We start from the raw sequence: 12,716 nt of genomic DNA, 5'->3' as shown, positions 1-12,716 counted from the left end.
CTTCTGGTTCCCCAAGGGCATGTGATTGCTTGCCACTGTAATTGGAAATTGAAGCAAAAACTTTGAAGGAAGAGATTTTAAAAGCAAGTTTGCTATGCCTCAGGAACAGGAATTCTCAGCTGCACAGAACATAATATATTTGGTACCTTTTCCATTGCCAGGGCAACAGACTTGCCAAAAATCTGTCACTTCAGTTAGAATATTGAATATATGTAACACTAATCAAGTATACATCATTTAGTTCCACTGTGTATAGCATACACTTACAAATCCATAAGTCTTTTCTTTTTAATGACTTTTTGTAGACCTGACCAAAAATTTTGTGAGCATATAAAGGATGAGAAGAGTGATGATTTTCAGAAACGGTACATCCTTAAAAGAGATAACTCTAGTTTAGACAAAGATGACAACCAGGTAAATACATATGGATTATTTTCCCCTTCAACTGGATATGTTTGACTGTATATTTATACTATTTTCCTCTAGAAGTTGACATTGTGTCACTTAATTTAGATGAGAATACGATTAAAAGATGACAGAAGAAGTAAATCCATAGAAGAACGTGAAGAAGAATATCAGAGAGCTAGAGAGAGAATATTTGCACAAGATGTAGGTATCATATAAAATCTTACCGTTTTTTGTCCAGTTGCTTCATACATACACATTCATGCATGATTGAGATGCTTTTTTCCGTTTAGTTTGCTGTATATGAGGGGAACTAAGCAGATAAGAATCATTAGTGTAGCTTGAGTGAATTTTAAATAATACTGAAATGCCTAGGAATTTTTTTGAGCTATGTCAAGCTGAGACAACCTTAAAAAAATATTTTAATGCGTTCTCTAGTATTACCTATTTCAGTGCATTTTTTGCTCTTTTTTTTTTTTTTTTTTTTTTTAGTCACAATAAAGTGGTTCTAATCCCTATGCTTGAAAGTTCAGTCAGAAATCTGGAATTCAGTCTTTCTTGACTTTTGTATCATCAAGCAGGATGACAGTTCTGCAACTGTAGCAGTTAATGGGTCTCTGGTGTTGTTGATGATTTGTGAGACATAAAAGTATCGTAATCTGTCCCAGGGCATCATTTAATGCCACAGTATAAGTTGCAATTCAATCTTACGTATTTTTGTAAGTATGGCCAATTTTTAATAATATTGACTGAAACAGAACAAGTATGTTTTCAAAAATGTATGCATTACTTCACTTTTTCTGACATTATCTGTAGCTGTCACACACCCAAACCGGATCCTTGTTTTGAAGAAAGGATGATGAATTCTGTGAACTCTGTAGCTAATTTACTACATCCAAATGTTTTCCAATAGCATTTTATTTGTTAACTTCAACTACCAAAAAAAAAAGGATGGACTTTTACATATGAAATTACATTCTCCTTTTTCATGCTTGTTTACCTTTGTATTATGCCCATAGAAAGATTTGTACCAAATGTTAAAAGTTGGAGTTAATAACATAATTAGTTAAAAATAGCCTTTTTGATTGTACATCCTCTCAACTTTTTAGTATTTGTGTGCTTGCTCCTAAAGAATTCAGAATACAGTTATTGCAGTAGCCAATGTTGTCTTCTACTTCATGGTTTCAAGGGGAAGACAAGACAACCACCCAGTTGGTGTTAACAAAATTTGTTTATATAGATTTGTACAGTCATACATCAGTGGGAAGCTACATAAAGCAGGGAAGGCCCAATGCAAGCAAATGGAACTTCAGAAAAATATTGTTATAAGTAAAATAGGATCAGAATTATAACTATTTTAATGTTAAGTTTTATTTCCAGCAGATAGGCCTACTTTCTTTTTTTTATTATTTTTTTTTAATGTGTAGGTTGTTCACTGAAGAGGCAGACTTTTCAGGCAGCTTAATATAAAGAGGATGCTTAGAAAGTTCATATGTAATACAGAAGATTTTAAGTTGCTTTTTGTTTTATTTCTACGCTGTAGTAGGGTTTTTAGATGCCATTAATAAGCTCTGTTCTTTTTTGCTCCTCAGTCCCTATGTTCCCAAGAGAATTATCTTATTGATAAAAGGTAAGAAAATCTCTGGTTTCTTTTTTTTTTTCCTTTTTATATTTTATTAATAAATATTAAGCTATCTTATTAAAATGTCAACAGAATCCAGGAGGAAGAAACTAATAGTACACAACAAAGACGGCAGATATTTAGGTATTTGATGCATTCTTAAAAAAAAAAAAAAAAAAAAAGTATTCTGCATGCATTTCACTCTTTTCTTTTCTTTTCTTTTCTTTTTCCCCTTATTTTTCAACTGATACTTGTGCTAAAAGTTTAGTTTATAACTTACAGAATCAATAAGGAAGCATCAGGGAGATCAACCAACAGCCATCAGAGCAGTACCGAGAATGAGCTGAAGTATTGTGAACCCCGTCCCTGGAGCAGCACCGACTCTGATAGCTCCATCCGCAGTCTGAAGCCAGCTGTAACAAAAGCCAGCAGCTTCAGTGGGATATCAGTTCTGACAAGAGGAGATAGCTCTGGAAGCAGCAAAAGCACAGGCAGGCTGTCTAAGACAGGTATAATAAAATGTGTACAAATACATAGTTAATATATCAGTAAAGTACAAGATGGATTTGATACTTAATGCGTATTGCAGAAGTGTACGTAATTAAAGGCCTCATTTTGGTAGGTACTCAATGTGTACATCTCCCATCAAATGCTGTGGGTGCTGCATACATGAAATGACTACAGATTTAGGTCTACAGTGCTCAAATTCAGATTACAAATTAAATGAAGACTTTTGACTTTAAGCAGAATTTAAAATGGTTTAAGTTAAATGTGTTTCGTCTCATGCAAAGCACATTAAAGCACTTACCAATGTAAGTACTTCATAAGAAACAAACAAAAAAAAAATTAAGTGTTCGTATTACACTAGAGCCCAACTCTTTATTTGTGGTGTGATAAAGCTGCATTGTGCAGTCTAAGGAAACTGTGTGCTGCTACCATGCTAGTTAGGAGAAAAACGGTGATAAATTCTATGAATTTGTTAATTATATTTATTGTGATATCTCTCAGTGCCATTGTGGAAACTTAAATGAATGTGGCTAAAAAGTTTTTTTTTTTTTTTTTTTTTAATTTTTAGATTGCTGAAAATTTAGATCAGTGGAGCAAACTGTGTTATTTTATTGAAAGATTCAGAAAAGTTGAAAAATAGTCATTTTATAAGATTCTGGGCTTCAGAAGTGTACTAATTGATGTCAAAACAGCACCTCAAAAAATTGGACATGTCCTCTGTGGGTCAAACAAATTTACTAAATTTAGCATTTGGAATACAGTTATCTGATGCAATAGATCTTGGTTGTGATTAGGCTTTGAGACTTGAAGTAAATGGGTGGATTACAGTGGTGCTATTTGAGAATATGGAGCAGATTTGTTTAAAAAAAAAAAATGATTGCTTGCCTGTATTGTGCGTGACTCATTCAAAACAAGTTTTATAAGTAAGAGCAATCTGTTTAAATTTTTTGCTTCCCTTTAAACCACCACTACCTCATAATTACATTACACTTTTCTGTCTTAATAAAATAGAATAGCTCTCTAGCTGCATAGCAATAGCAATTCTGTTTGTCCCTTTTGCTATGTAAATTTTATTACAAAACATTTCTCTAATATTTCTACATATGCTTTGAATTTGTGACTTCATATTGACTTATTTCATTTAGCAATGTAAAAATATTTAGTATAACCTGAAAAAAAATTACAACCTGACAACAGTATACATAAGACATATTCTTAAATGGTATTGTATTCTAAATTGCAAGAATTTAAATTGATTCTTAATTTCACTGGAAACTTTATTTTGGCCTTAGGAGAGTTAGCATCTGAAGTTCAGAAAGCCTATTTTAGTAGTTGTTGCTTCAATGCAATTACAGGTTGTGGTGAATTTGTATGTGTTAATTATTTTTCTTTGTTCATTTTGGTCAAAGATGTAATTGGCTTTAATTATGATGGCTTCAGCCTAACTTCTCTACATAATCTAGAAGCAGATATGTTTGTAAACAAATTGTAATTGAAGTCACTCTGAGTGAGGATTGTGTGGTAGGACTGGGTTATGTTATTTTGCCCTGTTTATAATTCATAGCTTTGTGTTTCAGTCCATCTTTCAATAGAAAAAAAAAGGTTAATAATCAACATATCTAAGGGCTTTGAGCTATATTAGCTTTTTATCCACACAAGTAAAAGGGTCACAATTATAAATTTCTGTGAAGGACTGTAAAGTAATTTCAAACAATAGATAAATTTCATTTTAGTACTGTTTATTAGCTTTGCTTTCTCTTCTGGATTGTATAGAGGCTGTTGGTGAAGAATTTGACCAATTATTTTCTGTCCTCAAATCCTGCAAGTATCATAGCAAAGACCTGATAAAAGGTGTGATAAGTTGTACACACAGAGATCTCTAGGAACAGTGAAGTTCTGTAGGCCTCTTTGTGTTGAATTTTTGGAATGTAGCATTTAGTTGCATGCATTGGCTTTCAGAAAGCTCAGGGTCTGATTCTCCACTGCTTTGCAGTTTGTAGTCAGTCATATCTATAAAATGATCATTTAGCTATTTTCTAGTCCTTTGGACTTTGAATTATTGCATAAGACTATTTAGCCTAAAGCTACCATACTGCTGGATTTTTTTCCAGATGTATTCTTGATTTCAACCTGAAAATTGTCAGGCCGAAATGTGGCCGGTGAGTGTTTTCTAAGGGGAATGAAGGGGGAGGGTTGATTTTGTGCAAGTTATCTAGGTCTGCAGAGCACGTAAACTTAGCTACTGTATCTGAAGAGGCACTGGACCCGCAGATCTGCATTATCCAATGGCCTGTACATATGCGAAGTTCTAATCTGTGTGTATGTAGTAAATCCAGCATTTTCAAACCACTGGGTGAACTGGTATGTATACATGGATAATTCTGGTATATGTGAACAGTCATTCAAGTTATGGATGAACTGGACTGTAGTACATCCACATGTGTACCAGTGTATATTTTCTGTCCAGAAAATCAGATACAGATATGAAAGCCTCACTTCACAGTGCAAAGCAGTGCCGAATTGGCCCTTGGTTTACAGAAGGAAGCTTGTGATGGTATTTCAGGGGAGGTAAAGGGGAAGTTCATTGAAAAGACTGTTGTGTAATAATGTTCTTATATGCTGAGCTTTAACGGTAAGCATTTACAGATATATATTTTAAGTGAGCATGATGCTTCTGTCACGAGGTAAAAACAATTTCTCGTTACTCCTTTCCTAGGTTCAGAGTCTTCTAGTAGTGTAGGGTCATCCACGGGTTCTCTTTCTCACAGCCAGCAGCCTCTTCCAGTGCCAGCTCTAAGCCAGCCTTCTCATGGCACGCCTGCCGTCTATCCAACTGTCAGCACTAGTAACTCTCTTTCCTTTGATGGTGGCATAAGTGGGCAAGTGGCACCTACTAGCACTAGCTTCTTTTTGCTTCCCTTGGAAGCGGCAGGCATACCGCCTGGCAGTATTCTGATCAACCCTCAAACAGGTTGGTAACCGCTTGTGGATGTTTTTGTTACAGTTGAGAACTTAGAGAAAAATGTGTGAACCATTTGTGAGATTGAATTTCAATATTGTCTTTTCTTCCTAAGTTTTTATGGTGTTTGTGTTTGTTTAGATCACTTAATTTAAAAAGAAAGCATGACTCTAGCATAACAGGGATAAGTAAACTCACTTGTTTTCCCCCAGTAGAGTTTTTAATTTGTATGTGATATTTCAGTGGGTGACTTGCACAAAATAGGAGAATACTATGATTATTATCAAGAAAGCAGAATAATTTAAATCCATGGTTTAGGGTTTTTGGCAGGGGAGTTGTCTTTCACAGTACTAATATTAAACAAAATTCAGTGAGGTGAGAAAGAGTCCATGAACAAATGCTCATATTGATTTGAAATTTATCATCCTTCATTTTATTTATGTCTCAACATACATTTTTATTGCACACTTGTGACACTACTGCCTTAATGCAAGAGCAATGGACACAAGATTACATGCTATTTCAGAACCTTTGTTTGTCAGTCTGTAAGAGGAGTATATATTAGCATATTTGGCCAATACTCCAATTTTAGTGAGTAGTGAGCAAAAGATTGCTTCATAATAATGTGGATGTGAAGAGATGTATAGCTGCTCGTGTGGATTAAAAGACTGGTTATCATTCTCTGAGCAAACTTTTACTCTATCGTAGAAGTTTAGAAATCCTGAAGGTTTCAAATTAGCCTGTTGTATGCAACACATTTTGATCTTTGGAAAAAGTTGGGCTTTTAAATTTTAATATACTTTTTATTGTAGAAAAGGAAATATTTTAGGATATATTTCTCACTGTTCTGTAGATGAATTTTATTATATTTGAATATATGGTATTTTTTTTCTACTAAGTGTTTCTCTTCAGTATTGTTAAAAAGGTCTTTTATTGAATTGTTTGACTTCTGCAACTGTATAGTTTTATACTAAAACAGATCTTTTTCATAAACATAAATCAGTAACTGCTGGTTTTTACTGAATTAGAGAATGTTTTAGGTTAGTGAATCTGCGTATTGATAAGCGGCCTCATGTTTCTCTTAAAAACAAATAGTTGAAGTACTGTGCCTAATTTGCATAGTCAGTCATTGCAATCTGAAGCAAATATATTTGCTGATATTAGAATTACATCTTGGAAATAACTGTCATCTTAGCTTTCTTAGTCAAAAAGTGATAGTCATGCATATTATGAATTTTCCGTTGTGTGCATGTGAAACATCTCAAGACAAATGTGGTGACTGATTAGTGAAGAACTTTTGCTGCATGAATAAGAATTTGTAGGGTCTGTGTACATTAGAGTACTTTGAATACATCAGTATGAAGAAGCATTTTTCTTACGAGTTTACAGCATGACCATGCTAAAGTCTTTAGAATTATTGCAGAACAGAACAGATATTGCAGAAACCAAAAGAGTACCATCAGCTTGAAAGTGGTTTCATCTAAAAGATCCTACAATTTTTTGTTTAAATAAGTGTTTTTCATGTCATCTTCCATTCAGTTATGTGCTTGTCAATGTTTTGCGTGTGATTTAGTTTCATTTTCTTCCTCCTGTACTGTTGGTCATTTTTCCTGTTGCATTGATGGGACTTTCACATAGCAGCAGGGAAGGGCAGAGAAACAAACGTGGCTGAAATCGTTTTTCATCTTTAAGAACTTGTCCCTACACACTCTCCACCTCAGAAAAGGCAGCAGAATTGTAGACTTGACACTGTTTAGCTTATTTATTAAAACTAGCTTGATTTCAAACTGAATTGTTTTTAGTCATTATGTACTTAAACCAGTTGCTAATACTCTTTCATAACAGATTATTATCATATACCCAATGAGTGTCTAATAGAAGATAAAGCTTTCCAGAACAGAGAATATCTAGGTTCAGATAAACTTAAGAATTATAACTAATATACCTGAGTCGTCATATTCTGTAACTGTTCTTCTCGCTTTATCGTTCCAAATGATAGTCAGAGTTCAAAGAGCATGATTAGTTTTTCTGCATGTCTGACAGAGAAGTTAATGGTCTTAGGTCAACAGAGTCAGTCTACTCAGTAGTTGAAGAGCGTAATTGAGAAAAGGTGATTCTTAATTCAGTCCCTATAGGAAACAAGTTAGGCTTCAGTGAACACCAGAAAGTGATGGGAGGAAATAAAATCTGTGGTTCCCTGTGTATGTGAATATTCCCAATTTTGGGGCATTAAAGAGGAATCAGTTAAGTTAAACTGAACATAGCCTGACCACCTGCAGTCCAATTGCATGTGTCGGTAATGATATTTAAGTGTGCTCATGCTTTGTGTCCATCTGTTGCATCAGTTGCCTCAGTCTCCCTACTGCCCACCCAGCAACTCTGACGTTGGCTGGCCAATTGCATTTAGATATGGTGGAAGAGCATTGCAGTCCCCTGTAAAAGGGCCCTGACAGGGGGGCCAAGGTACTAGTCTCAGCTTGCGCCTTTCTAGAAGGAAAAATATACAAGAAAACTTTTATATCAGAGAAGGGAAGAATTTAATTTACATCAGTGCTTGGACCTTCTTAGACATCACCATCACTCAGCACAAGACACATGTCTAAGCAGCCAGCCTTAATTAAATACAGGTCCTCACTGACTCATTTGTTGTTCCTTTGATTTTTTTTTCCTGCATTTTCCCCAACTGAAATAAATCACTGTTTGTTCGTAATCTACTTTAAGCAGTTTTAGTTTTTCTAATTCTTTTGCATTAGTCCAGTACTGTAATATTGACGTTAAAATTTATTAAATAGGAGGAATAATACTGCATTATTTGATTTGAAAGCTAAAAGTCAATTCATTTATGGATGGGGAAGAGAGTCTTTAACAGTAATCTTATTAGCAGTTACAGGAATACAGTTTTACTACTGTGCGATATAGATTAAAAGAATAATTTGCCTTTAAGCTGCTCGGTGTTCAAATTGATTAAAAGAGATTCATTTAACTACCTTTAAATGTTCCTTAAAATAGTATTTTTAGTAGAATTTTCCTTTATTACTCTTGCCTTATTCATACCACTTAATTAAAAACAAATTTTCAAGACTGGTGAAATAAATATTTGCCATCTTTTATATATGCTAAGTAAAGATTTTTTAGGGTTTTTTTGTTTATTTTTTTCCTTTTCCGTTTACCTGAACACTCGTGTTTAACTGCATGTAGTTTTGTCAAATAAGGCCACTTTAGTCATTACTATTCTAAATACAGTTGTGGGGGTTTGGCATAAATATGGATTGTGAAACCTATAGTTATAATTTCATTTATTTTCAGATTTTGACTTTATTTTGCCTGCTTTGAATACATTTGCCTTTATTGTCTCCAAACTTGAATAATGCAGCTGTCTGTCTTCTGGTTGTTCTCTAACTTTTCAGGTCAGCCATTCCTTAATCCAGATGGCACTCCAGTTGTGTACAATCCTCCAATGCCTCAGCAACCTGTTAGGACCCAAGTGCCTGGACCTCTGCAACAGCCACCTCTTCCCCTCCCACCTCAGCAACAGCCAGCTGCTAATCACGTCCTGTCACAGGTGCACATGTCCAATACATGGTGATTGTACTGATGATCAATATTGTTGTATCCCTATCTGATAATAAGGCATCAGTAGGTTTGTTCTGTTGAAGGACACGTGAAACGAGAAGCAATAGCTACACAGATATCGGTAACTGGATCTCCTTTCCTCTGCATGACTGTCAGACCTGTCAGTCTTTCTCCTAACTGCACAGGGTAGGCAGGCTTTCCTTAAGAACATAGAAAATAAAGGCTGTTCTGAAGCTGTTTTGGTATCAAGAATGTAGAAAGCACCATGATACAACTTTCATCCTGCGAAGAAGTGACAGTGAAAAACCAGGACAGGCCTGTTTAACTACTGGACTGTCCTTCTGCCCTTTCCTGTTTGGGTTAACTTACTTGCATTTTGACTGCTATCCCACTGTCTCCTCCTATCTCAGTTAAAGTTAGGAGTTGACCTCATAAGATGTTTAATTGTGCAACTTGGGTGACTCAAGCAAGTGATGTTAGCACTGTTTGTGTGACTTTATAAGCAGCTTAAGCCAATCTAAACATAGATTAGATTGCTCTGGAAAATGGATTCTACCATCATCCTTAGTCACACTGCCTGGTTAGCCCTGACATCAACAGTGATGTGGTCAGGGAACTGGGTAAGTAAATAATCCAACTGATTTCCCCTCCCGCCCCTTGCCTTTAGGGTAATTCTTCAGCCATGTGAATTCTTGGGCTGTACAAGCAGTACTGGTAGCACAAAAGAGGGAGCTTAGTACTGGTAGGGCATGAATGAATGCTTCTTTAGTAACACTGGCTTACCCTGCTCACAAAACTGCATGCTGAAGGATAAAAAGTATTCCATTCTTGTCTTGTGCTAGAGAAATTTAGTGAAGTAGGTCAGATCAAGGATGACCTTAACCCTCAAAGAAGACAAAAAGAATTTTATGTGGGGAGGGATGAGGAAGGGTTCTACCTCTTCTTATAGCAGCTATTAGGCACCAAGGTATTGGCTGTAGTCTCCCATAGTATTTTCAAATTATTTTCAAATTTTGTCACAAAAATATTTGTAGAATTTGAGCTGTACCTTCATCCTCGCTTATTTTCCCTAGCTGAAATCTTCTGTTCAGATTATCTGCTGCATATGCTGCAGTAATGGTGGTCTGTTTTTGAAAAAGGCTCATTTGTACTCCTTATCATTATCTGGTTTACGAGTGCGTGTTGTTTGCAGATTCTTTCACAAATCCCTTACAACTTCTGAGACTGCCTTTTCAATAAATGCTGAAGTTTTACTTGTTCTGGATATTATTAGCAACAGTAGCTCTTAGGTATTCAAGTACCTATGGTTCCTATAAAATATTTTAATAATGTTGAATAACTGAAAGTAATATGTTTTGATCTGTGGTTAGTACATTTATTGTGTCTCTAGATGTTTGGAAACAGCTTGTGTTTAGAATAAAGGCATTTTGTGACTTCAGAAAGATCTTTTTCTAAAAGAAACAGTAAATGCTAAACAGTACTAATCTACTGCCTAATTTTATAGTTAATACAAAACAGATAAATGTATTTCTTCTGGGAGAAGGAGATACAGCAAATGGCTTTTGTATTAATACTGTGCAGTCTTTTAGTTTAAAAGGAAGAATCCCTTCCCTTTCTGGTAATGATTGCAGCATAATTTTTTTATTCTATTACAAAAGATTTTGACTCTATTTTCATTTCTCTTTTACTCTGGTGCTAACCATGTTTATAAACCTGTTACTTCTTCAGCCTGTCCGGCCTCTGCAGCCTTCTTCACAGCCTGTTCAGTACTCCGCAGTCTCTTATCCACCCCTGCTCCTGCCAGTCTCCTCTACCCAGCAATATTCTGTGGTACTATATCTTCTGTTCATCTCTTCTCTGCCTGGTTAATTTTTAGTGGATGCTGATCTTTGCTTAATTGTTTGCAAGTGGTGTGTGATACCAGTGTAGTGACAGGCAAGTTTTAATCACAGTAAAACATTACCTAAGTGGAGAGAAAATAGTTTCTGAGATTTTAATATGTTTCTTTCAAGTTCAATGGGAATGCATACAACTCAGGCAACATTTTCTTTCCCACTGTAAGGGAGCAGTTTTTCAGTAATGTTGTCTTGTTAACCAGTCAGTGCCTATTTTTGTGTCTCTGGATTAACCTCTTCCCATCCTATCTTGTTGTTTCTTTCCATGTCTGTTGTTTCTTCTGTTGACCTTAAATCTCTTTTCAGAGATCAGCTTCACTGTATTTCTTAGATTGCATTTTTCTAGCCTCTGCCAGAATACTAAAACTCCCAATTCACCAGCATCCCTTGTTTAATAAACAAAGGAACTGGAAGTGAAATCTATTAAAGTGTTTTGTAAACATTAAAACAAAATAGGCTTAAGAGTCATCTTAATACAAAAAGAAATCCTAATAAAAGACAAACCAGTTATCTAGGACAGAATCTGAACTAGCATTCAGGTAGAAAATTGAGGATTTCTGACTCCCAAAACTCTGCTCTGACCTTCTGATAAGCAAGTGATACAGTACATGTTTTGTTATATATTTAGAGTTGTTTATTTTATTACTGTTTTCAATGTTAATCAGAAATGTCTTCTAATGGAACAGATAACTATGTACTTGAATTCAACAGTCTGCATATAACTAAAACTATTTCATTAGTTACCTGTGCTTAGTTACACAGTTCTAAAGGGAATTGCACTTTGTGCAAGGTGTTCTGCTTTTAGCATTATTTCTCATGTTATTTTGAATATGGTTCGAATTTTCGTATGTTAGTTTGAATACACAGGAACTGCAGTTGGTATAATTTATCATTCTCAAAATGGTAGTTTAGGCTATGTGAGATTTCTGTGCAAGTTTAGCCTATTACTTGCAATCGTTGTAAAGTGTATATAAGTTAAAACAGAAAATGAAACTCCTTGCAGTCTTAAAGTGTCAGATCATTTCACATTCAGGAAATACGTTCAAATACAATCCATGTTGGCAGTTTCAAATATTTATTATTATTGATGGCAACTTCTGTATTACAGGGAAAAGGGTTGGCTCATAATTTAGGTGAGACTCATCCATAGTTGGTAACAACATAGAAGTCTGATTTATTTATTTGTTGGTAATACCGTGTTTCAATGATTCATCGTACTTGAACTATACCATATATGAATTTACTCATATTGGTCATGTAATAGAAATAGATATATATAGCTTGGCTTTATCCTTTGGACATATTTGTAGGTAGTACTAAATAATAATTAAATGTCTATATGAAAGATATTTACTCCCTAAACCTAGATATGATGAAAAGCAGAATGTGAAATCAATGTAGAAAAGCTTTATGGTTGTGTTAATCAGCCTCATTTAAGAACGAAATACCAAAATTGAGGTTAAATTATTGATCTAATGGAAACAAACAGGGTTTTTTTAAGCCATAGAATATATTCTAAGTAAACTCTTTTTAGGTGAAAATTCATATTTCTAGTTGTAATTAATAGTGGTAATTAATATTTCCAGCTTTGGAACTAAAATCTTCAAAATGCAAAACTGGGTAATCTGTAACAGGTGGAAGGGTGGAAGTTGCTTTTTAATTCTTCACATCACTCCTTCCCCCTCTTCTCTGCCAGTCATTGCTTTCCTTGCACAGCAAAGAGCTTGCATTTAGTCCTCTCTTCTGCAGGTGATCT

At 34.9% G+C, this 12,716-nt stretch overlaps 1 protein-coding gene across 11 annotated transcripts in view; it reads left to right on the top strand.

Moving 5' to 3' along the window:
- R3HDM1 (R3H domain containing 1) overlaps positions 1–12,716 on the top strand; it is an 81,012-nt gene that overhangs the window by 49,144 nt on the left and 19,152 nt on the right. For 6 of the 11 annotated variants that reach the window (XM_062578272.1, XM_062578276.1, XM_062578274.1 and 3 more), the window contains 8 exons: positions 306–414; positions 514–609; positions 1,998–2,035; positions 2,120–2,170; positions 2,309–2,535; positions 5,250–5,504; positions 8,900–9,054; positions 10,794–10,895. In XM_062578272.1, the coding sequence (XP_062434256.1) occupies positions 306–414; positions 514–609; positions 1,998–2,035; positions 2,120–2,170; positions 2,309–2,535; positions 5,250–5,504; positions 8,900–9,054; positions 10,794–10,895 (1,033 nt within the window). Of the gene's footprint in view, positions 1–305; positions 415–486; positions 610–1,997; positions 2,036–2,119; positions 2,171–2,308; positions 2,536–5,249; positions 5,505–8,899; positions 9,055–10,793; positions 10,896–12,716 lie in introns of those variants that run through there. The other 5 variants (XM_062578281.1, XM_062578275.1, XM_062578279.1 and 2 more) reach the window with 5 other exon arrangements.

This window comes from Rhea pennata, chromosome 6, assembly GCF_028389875.1.
Source record: "Rhea pennata isolate bPtePen1 chromosome 6, bPtePen1.pri, whole genome shotgun sequence".
Lineage (NCBI taxonomy): Eukaryota > Metazoa > Chordata > Aves > Rheiformes > Rheidae > Rhea > Rhea pennata.
The sequence above is the reverse complement of the archived record's forward strand: the minus strand, read 5'-3'. Positions and strand labels throughout refer to the sequence as shown.